The sequence below is a fragment of the Thamnophis sirtalis genome, unplaced genomic scaffold, assembly GCF_051295495.1.
Source record: "Thamnophis sirtalis isolate CommonGarterSnake01/CBP01778 unplaced genomic scaffold, rThaSir2_p1.2 scaffold_6, whole genome shotgun sequence".
NCBI classification, from domain to species: domain Eukaryota; kingdom Metazoa; phylum Chordata; class Lepidosauria; order Squamata; family Natricidae; genus Thamnophis; species Thamnophis sirtalis.
In genome coordinates, this window is record NW_028261386.1 from 13,732,178 (window position 1) to 13,753,799 (window position 21,622).

The following is a 21,622-nucleotide window of genomic DNA, read 5'->3' on the forward strand; positions in this document are numbered from 1 at the left end:
TTATCTTGTAGCATTCTTTGACAAAGTAACTAAAGCAGTGGACCAGTAAAACGCTCCCCCCCCCCCCCCGCTACTACCAGTTTGCTCGTTCCAGGCTGAACCGGCAGCAACCCACCTCTGCTTCCAGTATTTGAGGGTCACAAGGAAGAAGGGGACAATCTATTCTCCAAAGCACTTTGAGAGCAAGAGAAGAAGTAATGGATGGAAACCTATCAAAGAGAGATCCAATTTAGAACTAAAAAGAAATATCCTAACAGTGATAAAAATTAATCAGGGAATTAGTCTGCCTTCAGAAGTTGTGGGTGCACTATCACTGGAGGTTTTTAGAAAGAGATTGGATACCCATTTGTCCAGAACACTTTCCTGCTTGAGCAGGGGGTTGGACTAGAAGACCTTCAAGGTCCCTTCCATTATTCTGTTATTTATTTTTGGGCTTGGAGGAGAATGTTGCCCACTTTTAATCTGTTCACTTTCTGTTCTGCACTCATCTTCTGAAGAAGGGACCCATTTCAGATTTCTACTTACAAGATGAATCCCTTTAAATTTTACATTAGAACTCTATGGCGTCCATTCAGAGCCCTTATTTGCCAGTATGGTTTACTGGAAAGCTCTCCCTAGCTAATTGGAGACCTTGTGGCTTCATCAACAAAGCATAAAATTTTTCAGAGAGGAAATGATTTAACTGTGACCTTTTAAAAACTGTTTATTCAACGATAACTGCGCCAAAGGCCTCTAGGAAGAAAACATGTTTTGTTACAGGCTGATGCGTTTCTCAGTTTATTTAAGTTTGGGGTAGAAAAAAATGAGATAAAGTATGTTTTAAGGTTAACAAATAAGACTGAAAAATTAGGCTGTCATTTACTCTAGAAAGCAACTTACATCTCCTTTTCTTTTATGAACTCCTGCTAATTTTAAGATTGAACAAATAAAGCAATTGCAAATAAATCAATTGCATATTCTTCTCCCTGCCTCTATTTTTTCCTCCAATTTTTGATTATTTTCTAAAGTTTTAAGACCTTTGAGCGGAGTTCTAGCTGATATCTTGTAAACAAGAACATCCATTTGTTTAACTCAAGATGTCATGAATCTACACTCAAATCCCACTTTTTTAAAATACAAGTTTCACAGGTTAAAAAGCACAAATTTTGCTCCGGCAACTGCGGGCACCATAATATCAGGCCCCAAATCCCAAAATGTCAATGTATTGATTCTTCCAAACAGCGCATTTCTACATCTGCAGACCGGGGGTGGGTTCTGGCAGGCTGAACCACACTGCTGGTTCGCTCGTGTGCGTGCTTGATGCTCTCTACATGTGCATGCGCAGTGCAATTAAAATTGTTCTGCGCATGCACAGAACTGAAAAACAAGGTGGCGGCACCAACAGTGGTGCCCTGGAAACTGGTTCGGGGGTGTGGCAGGCCTGGGTCGCTGCGGGTTCCAGTGACCCAGGCCGCCGAACCACTACCGGTTTGGCCGAACCTATCGAAACTGGTAGGAACCCACGACTGCTGCAGACAGAATCTTGCCAGATTGAGTACTCTTTATGCAACTACCATATACTCTGACAATTATTAGGCAAGGACAGTCTTCGCTCTCTTTCCCTCATGCAAAATATATAGCCCACTACATTCCATTATAATATTTACTTTGTTTTACCCTCCTTGTAGATGTCCTTTGTCACAAGATGGTAGTCAAGAAGGGGCGGGGAGTAAATTACAAAAGCAGCATGGCACTGTTGCGATGCAAGCTTTGCAACTTTTGTACTTGTGTTGTGCATCTGGGTAGGAAAGGAGAGGAACTTTTATCATCCTGGTCCGACATTGCTTTCATTGTTTTTGCAAAAGCTTGAGATCTTATGTATGGCTCTGGGTGAAAGAGCTGCCTGCCTGATTGGTTTTTGACTTTAGCCCCAGATACCAGAGGAGCAGAGGTGGGTTGCTAATTTCTCTACTACTACCGGTTCAGGGGCACTCCTGTGTGTGCTCGCGCATGTGCGCTGCTTCTGTGCACATGGATGGGTGGGCGGAGCCTCCTGCAGCTGCTACTACCAGTTCGCCCAATCCGAGCCGAACCGGGAGCAACCCACCTCTGCACTGGTGTGCTTTACTACACTTCTGGCCATCTGTGGGAAAGGAGGAAATGTAGAAGGAGCAAAAGTAGAAGACTCAGAGCAATCACTTTGCTTATCTTGCATTGTACACACAGTCAGGGCTGCAATATTCAACAATGAGTCAAAGCCACATAGAGGCCACATAGGTGTTGTTTACAGTTTACAAATGATTAAATGAAACCGTTGAACTATGGGTACTAAGAATAAGATGCTTTTGTTTTACATTCCGTTGTTCCCTATCTCAACGCTTGCCATTTCCTGAAAACAGTGCGGAAGCTTACAGCACATCTGTGCTGAGTGGATCATAGCTTTGTTGTGTGACTATATGTGCCCATTTCCAAAGCACCTGAAGGCAGGACAAGAAGCAATGGATGGAAACTAATCAGGGAGAGAACCAACCTAAGAACTAAGCAGAAATTTCCTGAGATTGAAAATAGAAAACAGAATAACAGAGTTGGAAGGGTCCTTGGAGGTCTTCTAGTCCATCCTCCTGCTTAGGCAGGAAACTCGATTTCGATTTTATTGTATTTCTATGCCACCCTATTCCCAGAGGGACTCTACACCACTTCAGACAAATGGTTGTCCGATCTCTTCTTTAAAACTTCCAGTGTCGGAACATTCACAACCTCTAGAGGCAAGTTGTTCCACTGATTAATTCTTCTAACTGTCAGAAAATTCCTCCTTAGTTCTAAGTTGCTTCTCTCCTTGATTAGTTTCCACCCATTGCTTCTTGTTCTACCCTCAGGTGCCGTGAAGAATAGTTTGACTCCCTCTTCTTTGTGGCAACCCCTGAGATATTGGAACACTGCTATCATGTCACCCCTGGTCCTTCTTTTCATTAAACTAGACACACCCAGTTCCTGCAGCCGTTTTTTATATGTTAAAACAATTAATCAATCAATTAATCAGTGGAATGATTTGCCTCCAGAAGTTGTGGGTGCTCCAACATTGAAAGTTTTAAAGAAGGGATTGAACAACCATTTGTCCAGAATGGTATATAAGGTATCCTCGGAGGGGCTTAGTCTAGAAGACCTCCAAAGACTTCAGTGATGGACAACTTCTGAAGGCAAGCCATTCTACTGGTTAATTGTTGTAACTGTCAGGAAATCTCTCCTTAGTTCTAGGTTGATTCTTTCCTTGATTAGGTTTAGGTTAGTTGTCTTCATGCAACTTTTGTAGTCTGGCTGAGATATAAACCTGCCCATGTTCATACATCTTGATATCCATTAATCAGTCAAAACAACCCTGATCAATCCTGGTTGCACGTTAAAATGACATCAGAGGAATTGGGAGATTGTCTTGAAATGCCATAGATCTTGTTTTAAGAAGCTCTGCCCCTGGACACAAACTCTGGTAGTTTAAACTAAGGGACTCTTAAGACGGATCTATATATTACACCAGTGTTTCTCAACCTTGGCAACTTGAAGATGTCCGGACTTCAACTCCCAGAATTCCCCAGCCAGCGAATGCTGGCTGGGGAATTCTGGGAGTTGAAGTCCAGACATCTTCAAGTTGCCAAGGTTGAGAAACACTGTATTACACTATGCTTTGCTTCAAAGCTTTTTGAATAAGACAACCTTGTTTCGGTTCAGTGCGGTAAACGATAGTTGCAAAACATAGTGGCTGCGGTTTGCATAATACACTGACTCCAAAAGGGAAATAAATAAGTCATAGCTTGGCAAGATATATATGATGCTGTCTTAGAATAAAAGATTTTACACTAGGAAGAAAAAGATCAGTGGAACTATTTTGGCTGGGGAATTTTGGGAGTCATGATCCCAATTCATCTGCATGACACCATGCCAGGAGCACTGTAATGCCAGCTGGATAACATAGAACCGTGATGGTGAACCTATGGCACCCAGAGCCCTCTCTGTGGGTAGGCGCACCGTCACCAGCTGCTCTTCGGGTTTCCAGCATGCATGTCTTTTCAGCTGGTCTTCGTGAGCGCCGAAAAGCAGCCTGAAAACGCCCCCCCAAAAGCCTGGAAAATGCCCCCAAAACAGGCATGCGCACACCGGGCAGCTGGACTTTGGGGTTTCTGGTGCAAATGCATACACAGCACAGGTACAGTATAGGTGGTATCTTGCTCAACAGTAGTAACTGTGAGAGGGATCTTGGAGTCCTAGTGGACAACAATTTAAATATGAGCCAGCAGTGTGCAGCAGCTGCCAAAAAAGCCAACACAGTTCTAGGCTGCATAAACAGAAAGATAGAATCAAGATCACGTGAAGTGTTAATACCACTTTATAATGCCTTGGTAAGGCCACACTTGGAATACTGCATTCAGTTTTGGTTGCCACGATGTAGAAAAGATGTGGAGACTCTAGAAAGAGTGCAGAGAAGAGCAACAAAGATGATTAGGGGACTGGAGACTGGAAACATATGAAGAACGGTTACAGGAACTGGGACTGTCTAGTTTAATAGAAAGAAGGACTAGGGGAGACATGATAGCAGTGTTCCAATCTCAGGGGTTGCCACAAAGAAGAGGGACTCAAACTATTCTCTAAGGCAACTGAGTGTAGACCAAGAAGCAATGGGTGGAAACTAATCAAGGAGAGAAGCATCTTAGAACTGAGGATAAATATCCTGACAGTTAGAACAATTAATCAGTGGAACAACTTGCCTCCAGAAGTTGTGAATGCCCCAACACTGCAAGTCTTTGTTGGATAGCCATTTGTCTGAAACGGTATAGGGTTTCCTGCCTAGGCAGGGGGTTGGACTAGAAGACCTCCAAGGTCCCTTCCAACTCTGCTATTGTATTGTATAATTATATTCCGGTGGGGGCACTCGGTGCTGAAAAGATTTGCCATGACTGACATAGAACAACATAGAATAACAGAGTTGGAAGGAACTTTAGAGGTCATCTAGTCCAACCCTCTGCTTGAGCAGGAGAATCTATATTCTATATGGTGACATGGTTTCTCAGCGTTTCTCGGTATCAAAACCTTTAAGGGATTTCAACTCCCAGAATTCTCTAGCTAGCTTTGAGAAACACTGGTTCAGTGGTGAGCTGCAGCCGGTTTGGACCGGTCCAAGCGAACCAATAGTTCCGAGCAGTGGCTGGGCCCGGCCACCTGCCCTGGCGCTATCACGTCCTATATAATCGCTTGTTTCTCAATGCTGCATGTGTGCTCACATTTTCAGCTGTGGGCAAACTGGTTTTTACAGTAAGTGACAATAAGTACAATAACCTCTGCACTAGTTTATATATAAACCAAGCCGTACTTTTCTGGGTTTAGGGGAGAGGCATTCCCACTTGTGAGTTTTCCAGTTGCAGCGTGAAGTCATGCAGTCTGAGTAAGTTTGTTTGCTCTTTTGGGAGGGGCCAGAGTCTGGGAACAGGGACTGAAAATGCAGAAATGTCTTGTGACGAGCTTCCCTTTCAGAAATGTGAGGTCTTCATGTTTAGGAGGAAGTCGTGTGTAGGAAAATGCATGATTTTCTACTTGTGTATCCTACTGTCAGAGGATTGAGTCATTGCATAAATTTCTCAGAACCATCATTGTCTCCCATGGGCCACACTAGTCGGGCCATGATGGGTTTTTTTTCCCAAGGGTTTCCCAGAAATTGTGGTATTCTGGATGAAACATCAGCATCAGCCATACAGCTAGTCCTCAACTTATGACAGGTAGCTTAGCAACCGCTCGAAGTTATCATGGACCCCTCCCAAAAGGTACTTATGAGCTGATTCCAAAGCTCCAATGGAAACCCCTCCTCTCCAGGGGTGGGCTTCAAAATTTTTAGCAAAGAGTTCTCTGCCTGGTTGCTGGGTGGGCGTGGCCATGGTGGGCGTGGCCTAGTTGGACTCCTGCACCATGGCGGGGGGGGGGGATTTTTGCCCTCCCAGGGCTCTGGAGGCTTTCTTTGAGCCTCCGGGAGGGCAAAAATGGGAGGTCCTGTGGATGCTGGAAACGGGCCCACTTCCGGCCTTCCCAAATTTCCGGTAGACCTGTTTTTCACTCTCCCCAAACCTCCGTGCGGGCCCTGCACTTACCTGCATCCAAAAGGGGCCACATGGGGACTCCTGGGAGGGGCAGGGTGGGGTGGACGGGGCCAGCCAGGAGTGGGATTTGGGGGTTTTCCGAACGGCACAGAATCTGAGCTAGAGGTTCTCCCGAACCCCCAGCAGCCCCCTCCTGCTGTAATTCAGGTGTTCAGCAACCAGTCTGCATTTGCTGCTATTAGCAGTCAAATGACTGCAATTGACAACATATTTTGCTGTAAACAAAAAGAAAAAGAAAAGTGTTTACTTCTGGTTTTCAGCCAAAACTCTCCATAGCGAACAGTGGGTTAATTTAATTACCATGGTGAGTTGCTTACCCACCATTGCAATAAAAAGTCGTAAAATCAGGTCGGTCACATGATGACCTGCTCTACAACTGTCATGACTTATGACGATAATGGACAAGCTCCATAACCATTACTAACGGTTGCAAGTTGAAGACTATCTGTATTCTGAACACATTATCATTCTGGTAATGTTTTGACCACCTCTACTTAAATCAGACAGAGGTTGGGGTTTTCATTTTCTTCAGTGGAAGAAAAAATAGGAGAGCTTTAAAATCTACTAATTTAGTATAGAAATGTTATTTCTGATTTGAAGTGTTTTAAAGGAGTTTTTAATTAGCACCCCTCCCTGTGGTTTGGGCCTTCTGTTGGACACTTCTCTGAATAATTATGCTGCATGTACTGTTTAAAACATCATTTCCACCCTCACAGTGATTATCTCAGCTTTCTGTAACGTGGTGCTCCCAGAATTCCTAGCAAATTTAGCAAATAATGGCGAATTGTGGTAATTAAAGCAAACACATATCAAAAGCAGTTGTTCATGAAGTAAATTTCTCCTTGTAATATCTACTGTTTTAATAAACCAAACCTTTATCTTCAGACAACATCCTTAATTAAGGCAACCCAATGTGATTGTATCAAAGTGAGATCTCTGATTATGATTTATGGCACAGTGTATTATGAAAATAAGGCCAATAAGGCTTATGGTCAAATCCAACAGATTATAATGTGGCACTTTGAGGGTGTATCTTTGCCACCATAAAAGAATGTCCAAAAATACTTAACATTTGTTGAGCACTTAAGTGTTGCCAGGATTCACATGTTGTATTCAGCCTTGATTATTTGAACTGTGATTTATTGAATAAATCACTATTGATTCAGTTTCTACAGCACAGTGTATTACAAAAAAAACAAATAACATAGTACTAATCAAGGTTTGTTGTTAGTTGCGAAGTTGTGTCCGACCCATCACGACCCCATGGACAATGTTCCTCCAGGCCTTCCTGTCCTCTACCATCATCTGGAGTCGATTTAAGCTCACGCCTACTGCTTCGGTGACTCCATCCAGCCACCTCATTCTCTCTCGTCCCCTTCTTCTTTTGTCCTCAATCCTTCCCAGCATTAGGCTCTTCTCCAGTGAGTCCTTCCTTCTCATTTGGTGGCCAAAGTACTTGAGTTTCATCTTTAGGATCTGGCCTTCTAAAGAGCAGTCAGGATTGATCTCCTCTAGGACTGACCGGTTGATCACCTTGCAGTCCAAGGAAGTTGCAGGAGTCTTCTCCAGCACCATAGTTCAAAGGCCTCAATTCTTTGTCATTCAAGCCTTTCTTATGGCCCAACTTTCACAGACCTACATTGCAACTGGGAAAACCATAGCCTTGACTATACACATTTTTGTTGTCAGGGTGATGTCTCTGCTTTTTTAAAATCAAGGTTAGCATATTGCATATATGCAGCTTCTGTAACTTAAGATGTATTTCTTAACATTTCTCCACCACCTACCGTATTTTTGGAGTATAAGATGCATCGGAGTATAAGACGCACCAAGGTTTTGAAGAAGCAAATTTTAAAAAAGTTTTGCACTCTACAAACCCCCCCAAAACGGCCTGTTTTTCACGAAAATGACCCTGATTTTTGAAAAAAAAAGTGGGGGGCGTGGATAGGCTTTAGGAGGCTTATAGAGTGCTCCTGGGGTTTGAGGGAGGCAAAATTGAGCAAAAAACGGCCCATTTTTTGCTCATTTTTGCCCTCCCAGGAACACTCTGAAAGCCTCCTAAAGGCTATGCACGGCCATTTCGGTGAAGGTGAGGGGTTTGGGGAGGCACAAAATGCTGTATTCAGTGTATAAGGTGCACCCAGATTTTCAGCCTCTTTTGAGGGAAAAACGTGCGTCTTATACTCCAAAAAATACGGTATCTCATTTAAACGACTCGGTTAAGCATATTGTGAAGTATGGCTATTGTAGCAAAGGGAGTAAGAATGTGGTGATGGGAGATGAAGAACAACTGGTACATGTACCACAAAGATCAGGTCTGACCATCAGAGAGGTGGTACGTATTGAGTTGATGAGAAATCCTCTTTTGCAGATCTTGGATAAGAGCCACCAGGCTTGATAACAATAGCAATAGCACTTATATACCGCTTCACAGTGCTTTGCAGCCCTCTCTAAACAGTTTACAGAGCCAGCATATTACCCCCAACATCTGGATCCTCATTTTACTTTGGAAGGATGGAAGGCTGAGTCAACTTTAAGCCGGTGAGACCTGAACTGCTGGCAGTCGGCAATAAGCAGACCTAGCCTGCAGTACTGCATTCTTATCACTGCACAACCACGGCTTGATAAGACTGATGGTCTGAGAAAATGGCTGGATTCCCATGTATCCTAAGAGCTCGTCCACAACAGTGTTTTCCTAGCTAAGACCTTCCTGGTTGCAGAAGAATCTTCAGAAGGCAGTGATCTGCTGGATTGCAATTGACCTGTTGCAGAATCACCCCTTCCCATCCAACTACTTAGCCGTGGTGGTGCTAAGGTTAGAATGCAGTATTGCAGGTTAATTCTACCCACAGCCTGGAGTTCAATCCAGACCAGTTGAAGGTTGACTCGGCCTTCCATCCTTCCAAGGTTGGTAAAATGAGGACCCAGATTCTTGAAGGCGATATACTGAATCTGTAAACCTCTCAGAGAGTGCTGTAAACAGTGGTGGGTTACAACCGGTACGTCCCGGTACCATTCCGGCATGGTGCTCCGGAGGGCCCGCCTGCCCGCCTGCCCTCCTTACCGGGTATTTGAAGTTTTCAGGGCTTCTGTGCATGTGCATGGAGCGTACGGCGCCTGCGCAACACTCCGCCGAGCAGCTGAGCATCGCGGAGGCATTGTGGAGCATTGCGGAGCATTGCAGGCGGTAAGTATGCATGCATGGGTTGCGCGTATGTGCGGCGCTGTGTGCATTCATGTGGTGGATGCCCAGCCCCGTTGCACCGTACTGGTTGCACCGGGATCTGGAACCCACCACTGACTGTAAAGCACTGTGGAGCAATATATGACTAAGCGCTGTTGCTACTAGGAGTTCTGCTTTCATGGCTGCCAGAGGGACTGGAATCTCAGTGATGCAGTCTGGTTCTTCTTTTTTGTAGGTGGTTGATTCTGGGAATGTTGACTTCATAGGAGACCAATTGTGGTTTACTAGGAAGTTGTTATTCTCATTTTATTGAAACCAAAAGATTACAGGGCTCATGTGAATATTCCTGAGAGGTCCGTCACTGATCAGCTTTTGTTAATCCAGACCCAACTGCTATTTTTCATCAAGAAAATGCAACAACTGCTTGATTGATTCCTTGACTTTATGGAGATTATTTAGGCTGTTGTGTGGTTTTTCTCTCTCTCTCCTTTTGTCGTCAGCACAGCCTCCCTGTTCAAAGTTGGTTGGTGGGATGGCGCCTCTCTACACACAAAGCTGCTTTTTGGTAGAACCACTGCTGCTCTGAAAGCAATTGGCATTATTTTCGTGTCTGTGTAGACAATGGCCTCTCCGTTGGCATACTTTCTACCCAGGAGGAAAGCACATTATCTCAGAAATGTGAATGAATCATAAGCCACAGCATTATTTCTTTGATTTGGGGCTTAGCGTCATGCATGAATTCAGCCCTTCTCACTTCTAGCTTAGCAAGTCGTATGTTCCAACCCATGCGACGTGCATTCTGCAAGCCACAGTTTTTGCACATGATGGTTAGAGTGAACCAAGCCAATAAAGTCAGTCCCTTAGGCAGGGTTCTTCCTTTGTGGAAACATGTTTTGAATGCCAAGGTCCAGTACAAGTAGTCCTTGATTTACAACAATTCATTTACTGACCATTCAAAGTTACAGCATACACACTTAACAACTATTGCAGCATCCCCATGGACATATGATAAAAATTTGGATGCTTGGCAACTGGTTGATATTTATGAGAGTTTTGGTGTCCTGGGGTCATGTGATCATCATTTGCGACCTTCTGACAAGCAAAATCAATGGGAAAGACAGATTCTACTTAACAATTGTGTTACTAACTCAGCAACTGCCGGGATTCACTTAACAAGTCTCACTTTGCAACAGAAATGTTGAGCTCAATTATGCTGTAAGTCAAGGGCTGCCTGTATTCTCCATATTGGGCTGACATGGTCCTTTATTGAAAAGAAAGCAAATGTACAAACTATTCAGTCATAACTGAAGAAGCTTCTTGGTGAGAAGAAGGACCAGCCATGTTCCAATATTTGAGGGGCTGCCCCAGAGAGGAGAAGGTCAAGCTATTTTCCAAAGCACCCGAAGGCCAGACTAGGAATAATGGATGCAAACGGAACAAGGAGAGATTCAACCTAGAAACAAGGAGGAACTTTCTGACAGTGAGAACAATCAATCGATGGAACAGAAGTTGCCTTCAGAACTTGTGGGAGCTTCATCACTGGAGGCTTTCAAGAAGAGATCAGACTTCCCTTCCAACTCTGTTAATCTGTCTATCTGATTAGAAGTGATGCATCTTCAAGGAAAAAACAAAGACAATCCAATATCCTTTTGAAAAACACCTTTGGGATAGTTGGGTAATGAAATGCCTGCAAGAAAACAGCTAAGCTCAGACAGCACCAGGGATTCTATAATTCAACCCAGTATTCTCTTCTATTGGAAGATTTTATGTCAGTCTAACAAACAAATTATGTTAAACATACTTGGACATTAACAACAAAGAAAGAAAGAAAAAGTTATTTCCAACCAATTTATGTTAAACCTGATATTTTAAAGATGCTCTCCCACCCTTCTCATTACTGCAAGATGGGGACAGCAGGAATTAGATGCAGGTTCCATTCACACAACACATTAAGCCACAAGCAATCCCATCCCCATCCAACCTTATCTGTAAAACAAACTCAGATGTGTCCCTGCTTAAGGTTTGGCCTATGTGCTGCAAAAAATAATAATAATAATATTTCTGCAGCTGCAAAAGCTATTGCAGTTTTTCTGGGGAAATGGCCTTTATTATCCTGGCTTCCATGAAACCTGTTTATTTGCAGTTCAAAGGAAATTAATCTTATCTACCGCAGATCAGCAGCTTAATGAACTTTCCTGTATCTAGGGAATGCCTGCCAGAAGGCCAAGTGACTAATTGGTAGAAGAAGTTCCAAAAATTTTAATTTGGTAAATGTTCCCTGTTGATTTCTTTCTTTCTTTCTTTTTCTTTCTTTCTTTCTTACTTTCTTTCTTTCTTTCTTTCTTTCTTTCTTTCTTTCTTTCTCCCTCCCTCCCTCTGTTTCTCTTTTCTTGCTTCTCTCTCTCTCCTCCTCTCCCCCCCCCACTCTACATTTCAAGCTATAATCTTGGAAGACTCAGTAGGCAAGTCAAGCAATTATTGCCTTGATCACTTGCCAAAAACTAAGAAATCTGTAGCTTTTAAAAGCTGGGATGAAATTTGCTTCTTTCCTCCAACGTTTGGGTTTAAATATTTCTCTCCATTTAAAATTGAGGAACTCCAAAGAAAAATTTGACCCCAGTTGCTCACATCTCCAAGTATGGTTGAGAAAGTGAAAATTGTGGGGGAGGGGGGATTTGCCAACTGATGTAAACAGTACTTTTATTAAGTTTATCACAAGCTAGATATGAGTCATAAAAACATAAAAACATAAATAGCTCTGCTGGAGGAATACGAGGACCGTATTATGCAGCTTTTGGTTTATTACAGAACCAACTTGATGCCTCTGGGTGCTCAGGGGAAGAAGATGGGGGCGTTCTCTGCTCTCATCTTCGTTCCTTGCAAGTACAGGTAGTCCTTGACTTACAAACAGTTCATTTAGTGACTGTTCAAAGTTACAACGTTATTGAAAAAAGTGACTTACGACTTTTTCACGTATGTGTCGCAGCATCTCTAGGGTCACATGATAGAAAACTCAGACATTTGGCAACTGACTCATATTTATGACGCTTTCAGGTTCCCAAGGTCACATGATCACCTTTTGCAGCCTTCAGTCAATGGGGGAGCCAGATTCACTTAACAGCCATGTTACTAATTTAACAACTGCAGCCATTCCCTTAACAACTATGGCCAAAAGGTCATAAAATGGGGCAGAATTCACTTAACAGCTGCCTCACTTAGTGACAGAAATTTGGGGCTCAATTGTGGTCATAGGTCAGATGTGTGTGGGTACCCGTACTGTATTGGAAGGAATATGCTCTCCAAATCCAAAGTCTTCAGTGGGTAAACCTGTCCTCTATTACTTTAAGACAGTGTTTCTCAACCTTGGCAACTTGAAGATGTCTGGACATCAACTCCCAGAATTCCCCAGCCAGCGAATGCTGGCTGGGGAATTCTGGGACTTGAAGTCCAGACATCTTCAAGTTGCCAAGGTTGAGAAACACTGCTTTAGGATTTTCCAGAGATTAACTGTAATCTGAGTTAATACATAGAGAGGCTGCCTTAGAGTTGTTTAACACAAGGACATTTATGGAGGGAGGTGTGCAAAAAAATCATGATGATGGCTACAATCACATCCCTTTTTTAATGTGTGTTGTACATGCATACCCATAAACAAACCCCACCTGTTTGAAGGACCTGCTTCTGTGGCTGGCAGGAACTGCAAAATAGTACTTCTGAAGAGGAGCAAGACAAGAATGGCTGAAGCCCACTTTTGGTGGGCTGTGAGGTTGAGACTCTAGAAAGGGTGCAGAGAAGAGCAACAATTGGGACTGGAGGCTAAGCCTTATAAAGAAAGGTTGCAGAAATTGGGGATGTGTAGTTTAATGAAAAGAAGGAGTAGGGGTGGCACAAGAGCTGTCTTCCAATATCTCAGAGGTTGCCACAAAGAAGAGGGAGTCAAGCTATTCTCCAAAGCACCTGAGGGCAGGACAAGAAGCAATGGGTGGAAACTAATCAAAGGGAGAAGCAATTTAGAACTAAGGAGAAATTTCCTGACAGGGCAATTAATCAGTGGAACAAGTTGCCTTCAGAAATTGTGAATGCTCCAACACTAGACCTTTTTAAGAAGAGACTGGACAACTATTTGTCTGAAATGGTATATAGGGTTTCCTGCCTGAGCAGGGGGTTGAACTAGAAGATCTCTAAGGTCCCTTCAAACGCTATTATTCTATTCTATTCCATTCAATTCCATTCCATTGCTAGTAGTTACATATACCCGAGCTACAGATATTTGACATTATCGCAAAGTTACATTCAAGTTTAATTCCTACCAATTCCAGTCAAAAGGATTGAGCAATAGAACCACTGCCTCCGCAGTTAAAGATGCTGAGTTTGTTAGCTGACAGCCCAAGTTCGAGACCTGAGCACTGCAATGGGGTGAGCTCCCATTACTTACCCCAGCTCCTGCCCACCTAGCAGTTCAAAAGCATGCAAATGTGAGTAGATAAATAGGTACCACCTCGGTGGGAAGTAACAGTGTTCCATGCGCCACATGACCATAGAAAGGTCTTTGGACAACGCTGGCTCCCTTGGCTAAGAAATGGAGATGAGTAGCAGCGGTTAGAGGCCTACATGACTACATGGAAAACTTTTACCACTGCTACAGTAGTACTTAGAGGTACCAGGCTATTTGACTACCGTATTTTTCAGAGTATAGGATGCACCTTTCCTCCCCTAAAAGAACGTGGAAATGTTGGTGCTTCTTATACACTGAATACAGCCATTTTTGGCCTCCTGAAGCCCTGCCCCACATCCCGTTTTTGCAAAAACAGAGGGGTTTTTGCCTTCCCTCAGCTCCCAGCAGCACTCTGCAAGCTTCAGCAGGACTGGGGAAGGCAAAAACGCCTCCGTTTTTGTAAAAAACGAAGGCATTTTTGCATTCTCCCAGCCCTGCTGAAGCCTGCAGAGTACTCCTGGGGGCCGGTGAGGACAAATTTTTTTGTTCTTACTTACCTATTTGAAATCTTGGTGCATCTTATAGTCTGAAAATTACGGCAAACTGATAGGAAATGTCTCCTTATACTCTGATTATCCCAGCGCAGCCAGAAGTATATGCTAGATTACCCTTCTGGTGACCCTCATTCTTCTGTGATTGTTTATAAGTTCCATTCAGCCCAAATCCTCCTTAATGTTAATTGAAATCTTCCTGTTTGGCTGTGGTTTTTTTCCATCTGCTTTATTGTTCTCCGGCTACGGAGATGAGTGATTACCCTTTGTATAATCAGCTTTTTGTTCTTCCAGTGGTGGGCAGTGGGTGGACGGATGGATAGAAAGGAGCTTGGTATTGGGTGGGGGGGCAGGGGGAGAACAAGCATTAGCTGAAATAGCTCCCCTTGCAACTAGGCTAAAGGAAGAGCGACTCACTTGGTAATTTCTCAGGTCGGAGCAATTTAAGAGAAGGGATAAATAGGCTGCCACAGGCAAGGAATGGAACTGACTTCACTTAATAAGCAGAGGCGAGAATTCATTTGTTAGAACAATTCTGGCTTTTTGCATTGCAGGTAGTAAGCTAGGAAATAAGTTAGGCCCCAGGGTTCTAATTATAATTGATCTGAAATAGCATTATATTCTTTTTTCTTCCTGTCTTCCCTGCAAGCACCTTCAGTTTCTTAATATCTGACCTGACTTTGCTGTATATGTGGGTCACTTTTATTCCAAGGAAAACTTCATCCTTGCCACAAAACGTGGTGCAAAGTCAGAGACTCAGGTGTATCTCTGTCCCAAACTCCATATATGTCACTTGGCTATGAAGACAGGAACACAGTTAGTCCCTTCCTAGTTGCCTGTGATCTGCGCAGCGGATTATCTTGACTCTGAAAATGCCAACTGTCACAATTGCCAACAAAATGTCAGGAAATCCATGGTTACTAAACCCTGAAGCTCAGCACTGCCCTGTACCTGTGAGGTCCTTGGTACTCTCTGAGTTTAGTGGTTTTCTTGTATTGGAAGAAATGTCCTTCTGGGTTCAGTTCCAAGTGGGCAAAAAGACACTGGAAACATGGAGGCTGCTTGGAAGGATGGTTTAATGGTGGACAGGACCACATGGTTTGAGCTCCTGAACAGAACAGGGGGGTCACATGCTTCAAGGTGTTGGGCGAAGAAGAAAAGAGCGCGAGATGCTGAAAGTTCCTGGTTTTATGCCTTCTCTGGCCGTTGATCTTGATCTTGTATTCTGATTGGTTGTCAGACTCCCATAGGGCTATGCAGGGGCAACTCTGTAGATTGTGATTTGAATCCAACTTTGGTTGTCTTGCTGGCTGATGTAATTTTCCCAGGTGCCTTATGGTGAGTTTCAGTGGAAGGTGAATCCTACCTTTGTTATGTAGAGTAGACTAGCTCGGGTTTTAATGGCTCGTTGACAAAGGGGGGGGCAGGAAGCTGCAGCAGGGAGTTACTTTGTCTTTAAAAACATGTTTCTCCCTTTTCACAGCCAAGGAAATATAATATTCTGCTTTTATAATATTTCCCAGGATATTTCAGTTTTCTAGCAGAGGGGTGGGCTTTAACTTCCTACACTTGCAGGCATTTCATTACCAAACTAGGTAATATCATCAGTGCTATAATGGAGAAGGTTTGCTCTTTATTTTTATATATTAGTGGTTTGCTCTGACAGTGTTGGTGGGAGTGTTCTTGGTGGTTCCTTGATTAGACTATTATTTACCGTTAGCTTGTTTGTCTGGATTGGTAGTTCCTTGATTGGTAGTTCCTTTGGCTCTGTCAAATGCCATCCTGTTGTTGTTTTTTTCCAGGAACAATGAGAACTCTTGCCCCTAGATTAGCATATGGGGGGGGGGTGCCTTATCCAAACAATGGTTCGGTATTTGGAATGTTCAGATGAGCTGATAACTTTGCTCAAGGTAGCCAAACAAATTAATTCTAAATTTTATTCCTGTATTTTGAGTTTCTGGGCCTCTCTGAATCATCAAGGTTGACTCAGCCTTCCATCCTTCCGAGGTGAGTAAAATGAGGACCCAATTTGTTGGGGGCAATAGGCTGACTCTGTAAACCACTTAGAGAGAGCTGCAAATCACTGTGTAGCAGATTGTAAGTCTAAGTGCTATCAAAAGCTCTCTTTGCACCAATAATACAACCTTGTTTAGGATGGCTGAAGGAGAAAATGAATCAATGATGGAAAAGAACCATATTATGTAATTGGTTTATTTTTAATTAACTTTAAATCCAATGAATGGGGTTTTTGTTGTACTCTTAACTCCCTCCCTTCATAAGTCCAGCCCACAAAAGAAACAAAATGTTGCCTACTTTTGTTGTCACATATGTTAATGAAAAAAAATCCAGTTATGAGTCCTCAGAGTGCAGAATGGAATCTCCATAGAGTCAAGGAATCAATCAAGCAGTTGCTGCATTTTCTTGATGAAAAAATAGCAGTTGGGTCTGGATTAACAAAAGCTGACCAGTGACGGACCACTCAGGAATATTCACATGAGCCCTGTAATCTTTTGGTTTCAATAAAATGAGAATATCAACTTTCTGGTAAACCACAATTGGTCTCCTATGAGGCCAACATTCTCAGAATCAACCACCAACAAAAAAGGAAGAACCAGACTACACCAGTGAGATTCCAGTCCCTCTGGCAGCCACGAAGGTTCAGGTTGGCTAAAGGAGAAAAATCATTCAATGATGGAAAAGAACCGTATTATCTAATTGGTCTATTTTTAATTAATTTTAAATCCAATGAATGGGGTTTTTTTGTTTTACTCTTCACTCCCTCCCTTCACAAGTCCAGCCCACAAAGCAAAATGCTGCCCACTTTTGTTGTCAAATGTGTTAATGAAAAAAATCCAGTTATGAGTCCTCGGAGTGCATTCCAGTCCATTTTTATCGACTGAATCAGGAAATCACTGAGCTGTGTCTCTCTTCTTGTAGACTCTGGTTCTGGGTTTATGGCATTATTTTCCAGTCCATCAAACAGCCAAGGGGGAATAATTTTCTTGCCTTGACTCCTCTGCTTTTCCAGAATCAAGAGAGAACTTTGTTTAGCAATAGCAATAGCAGTTAGACTTATATACCGCTTCATAGGGCTTTCAGCCCTCTCTAAGCGGTTTACAGAGTCAGCATATTGCCCCCAACAACAATCCGGGTCCTCATTTTACCCACCTCGGAAGGATGGAAGGCTGAGTCAACCCTGAGCCGGTGAGATTTGAACAGCCGAACTGCAGAACTGCAGTCAGCTGAAGTAGCCTGCAGTGCTGCATTTAACCACTGCGCCATCTCGGCTCGGTTTGTCTTTCCTTGTTCCTTCTGAGCAGAAGAAAGCAATTGAGACTTTTCCTTATTGTTGTCTCCCCACTTGGCTTTCCAGTTTTCCTTGTCTTGTTGGAAGAAATATCCTTCTGGGTTCAGTTCCAAGTGGGAAAAAGACACTGGATTCGTGGGAGTTGCTTGGAAATAAGGTTTATTGATGAACAGGATCACATGGCTTGAAGATCTTGGGCAAAGAAAAAAGGGAGGAGATGCTGTGAGTGCCTGCGTTTTATGTCCTCTCTGGGCTTTTGAATTGGAGTTTGTATTCTGATCGGTTGTCAGACTCCCATGGGGCCATGCAGGTGTAACTTTGTAGGTTGTGTTTTGAGTCCCAGGCTTGGTTGAGCCTTGCTGGGTGATGTAATCTTCCCAGGTGCCATGCAGTGAGTTCTGTTGCTAGATGGGTTCTATTATGTCCTGTGGAGAAAATGATGATAGGGTAGGCAGAATGGCACCGCCTCGTTCATGTGTATGGATGTTTAGTTATTTATTTATGTATAAAATTTATTAGCCACCCATCTTACTACACAGTAACTTTGAGACCTAATAAGATAAATACAATACAGGCAATCCTCAATTTAATGACCACAATTGAGCCCAAAGTTCCCATTGTCAAGTGAGACATTTGTTAAGTGAGTTTTGCTCCATTTTACGACCTTTCTTGCCACAGTTGTTAAGTGAATCACTGCAGTTGATAAGTTAGTAACCTGGTTGTTAAGTGAATCTGGTTTCCCCACTCATTTTTGCTTGTCAAAAGGTTGCAAAAAGTGATCACATGGGACACAGCAATGGCCGTAAAGTAGGAACCAGTGGCCAAGCATCCAAATTTTAATCACGTAATCATAGGGATGCTACAAAAGTCGTAAGTGTGAAAAAATGTTCATAAGTCCCTTTTTTTAGTGCCGATTATTAAATAAACTGTTGTAAGTTGAGAACTCCCTGTGGTTTTACTGAACTGCATCACTTTTGATTTGGTGGCAGCAGTGCCTGCGATAGAAAATCCATACAGAGAGTGGTGAGGACAGCTGAGAAGCTTATAGGAAGTTTGTTTCCTGTCATTCAGGATACTGCTTATAAGAGCTATGTGCTTAGAGCTCAAAGCATGGTTAGGGACCCCACACACCTACTCTACGGTCTGTTTCTGTTGCTCCCCTCTGGGAAGAGGTATGTATTTCTAGCAAGACTACCAGATTGTGTAACCGCTTTGATCCCCATGTCCTCCGTCTGGTAAACTCGCAAGATTTATTTATTTTTGCCATGTACATGTATACGTTCGAACTAAACTGTGTTGTTTCTCCGGGTCATATAATACATGTGCAATAATTTTGTATTTATTTATTTGTTGGTTGGTTTGTTTTGTCATGTTTATATAGTGCATGTTAGAGGTGGAGACTCTTTGAGAGCTGTATGCAACAAAATTTCATTTTAATGCATGCCAATCAGTGTACTTTCAAAGTGACAATCAAGTTATTCTAAGTCCAAGTCTACTATTTTAAAAAAACTAACCTAGGTAAAAAAGATGGGAGTATAATGAGAATGAGGGGGGTTGGGCCTGTTAATCTATCAAGCACCCCCAATGTGATACCCCTCCCCTTCCTCCCCTCCTCCCTCTGTAAAACAGCAAGCAGATGATAGTAAGTGTGCAAGAACCCCAGCTATACACCAGCCAGTTGAATGGAGGCATTACCTACAATGAAAGGAAGACCAGAGCAAGACCAAGTACCACTGTGTTCTGACCTAGGCTTCCCAAGAGCATGAAGCAGACTCCTCATCCCAATAAAACCTCTTTTATTTAGGTTAAAAGGAATTCATCTCCAGCAAAGTCCCAGCCAACGGTCTTTCATGAGATTTCACAACTACAGACCTTTATCAGGCTTGGAGAGTTGCCAGGCTGATATCTTCCAAATGTCACTCTCTAGCAGACAATATTTGGCAAGAAGTTAGGAACAGATCTTCACCCTAATGAATTGAACTAATTGTCTCCTGCAAACTCCCCTCCCCTTTTGTGCCTCTTTATTCCCTATGGGAGGGGCCATTCATTGTCCACCTGTGGTTTTACTCCCAAGTCGGCCCTTGTTCCTTAGCTGTTCTCGTCTCCTGGCAGATCTGCGCATGTGCACACTGGGAACAGGCTCCAGCTGTTTGATCTCTGACTCCAAAGGCAGCTGGCCCCATCTCTGCCTCTGACGCAGAGCCCTCACCAGAGCCTTCCCCAGACTCCAGGACTGGCCCATGTTCCTCCCCAACCTCCTCACTGAGTCTGCCACCAGCTTGTGTGAATGGAAGCCAGAACACACTCTTTTTGATAGAGATGGGCCCAGTTTTCCTTCTATGTGGACCAAAAGTAGAAAATGAAAATGGCATGTGGATTCATGTCCTTAACCAGCAGTTAGCAGGAACCTTTCTTCCAACATGTGGTTGGAGTCCTAATAAGTGCAATAGGATCGTGACATGTACATGGCAGAGTCAGGGTTTTAAATTTGGTTTTCTGCTTTTGTTGTTGTGAATTAGAAGAAATCGGTGCAAATCTGCCCTTCGTTTTCAGTACATAGAGAGAGATCCCCAGAGCTTGCAAAGTCTTAAAAACAGGATCAGATTGCCAATGAAAACGATGGTATGTGCTTGTCACATAAACTCAACTTTCTTCATTTTACAACTTTACAAAGCTTAGACAGGTTGGTTGAGGGAGGATTCCTTGGCACTTAAAAGTTGGATAAACGAGTTAGAGGAAACATCTTTAAGCATTAATTAGCTTATGACAAAATGGAAAGGAAAATGATGGGGGCTCTTTCTGGCAAGTTGCCCTTCTGATTTCACTAATAAATGAGTGGATAATTTCTTACATTCATTTAGTTATATATACATGGGAGGGGAAGAATCAGAATCCGAATAGAGTTGGAAGGGATCTTGGAGGTCTTCTAGTCCAGCCCCCTGCTCATGCAGGAGATCCTGTTCAATTTCAGACAAGGGGCTGTCCAGTCTCTTGCTGAAAACCACAGTGATGGAGCACCCACAACTTCTAGAGGCAAACTGTTCCACTGGTTAGTTGTCCTCACTGTTAGGAAGTTTCTCCTCAATTCCAGATTGCTTCTCTCCTTGTTTAGTTTTCATCCCTTGTTTCTTGTCCTGTGCTTTGGAAAATAAATTGACCCCCTCCTCTTTGTGGCAGTTTCTCAAATACTGGAACACTGCTATCATGTCTCCCCTAGTCCTTCTTTTCTCTAAACTAGCCGGACCGAAAACCTGCAACCAATCTTCATATGTTTTAGTGTCCACCCCTTTAATCATCTTAGTTGCTCTTCTCTGTACTCTTTCCAAAGTCGCAACATCTTTTTTGTAATGTGGTGACAAAAACTGGATGCAGTATTCCAAGTGTGGTCTTACTAAGGCTTCATGTGATTTTGATTTTATCCCTCTGTTTATACAACCAAGGATTGTATTAGCTTTTTTGGCCTACTGTCATACATATCCTTATACTGTATGAATTGTTCTTTTTTTCCTTTTCAGAACAGGTAGCAGTGACCCCTACTGTATTGTGAAAATTGACAATGAAACAATAATTAGGTAAGTCAAGAATGCTTTTTTTCTTCCTTCCCTCATAGAACAAAAAGACCACAATCAGAACTTACCAGAATACATGCATGCATGCATGCATGCATACATACATACATACATACAGACAGACAGACAGACAGACATACGGTTGTCTGTGTGTGTGTGTGTTCCAGCATAACTCTGGAACGCCTTGAGCAATTTCAGACAAACTTGGTACACAGATGACTTACTCTCTGGAAACAAATGCTGTGAGGGTAGGACACCCCTAATACCCCTTGGGATGTGCGTTCTGTGAAGATACAGCCTGTTCTGCCTTAAAATGGCTTCTACTGTACTTCCGTAAAATGGCTTCTACTGTACAGCACAGTGGACTTGCCATGGTAATGGCTTCACAGTACTCCACAAGTGGGCTCACTCTGGTAAGGAGGAAAAGGCAATATTAGAAATTACCTTTGGTCCGGATATT

At 43.0% G+C, this 21,622-nt stretch overlaps 1 protein-coding gene across 1 annotated transcript in view; it reads left to right on the plus strand.

Annotated features, from left to right (window-relative positions):
- LOC106542536 (ras GTPase-activating protein 4) overlaps window positions 1–21,622 on the plus strand; it is a 99,484-nt gene that overhangs the window by 20,448 nt on the left and 57,414 nt on the right. The window contains exon 2 of the mRNA XM_087717226.1: window positions 21,109–21,165. Within this exon, the coding sequence (XP_087573352.1) occupies window positions 21,109–21,165 (57 nt within the window). The remainder of the gene's footprint in view (window positions 1–21,108; window positions 21,166–21,622) is intronic.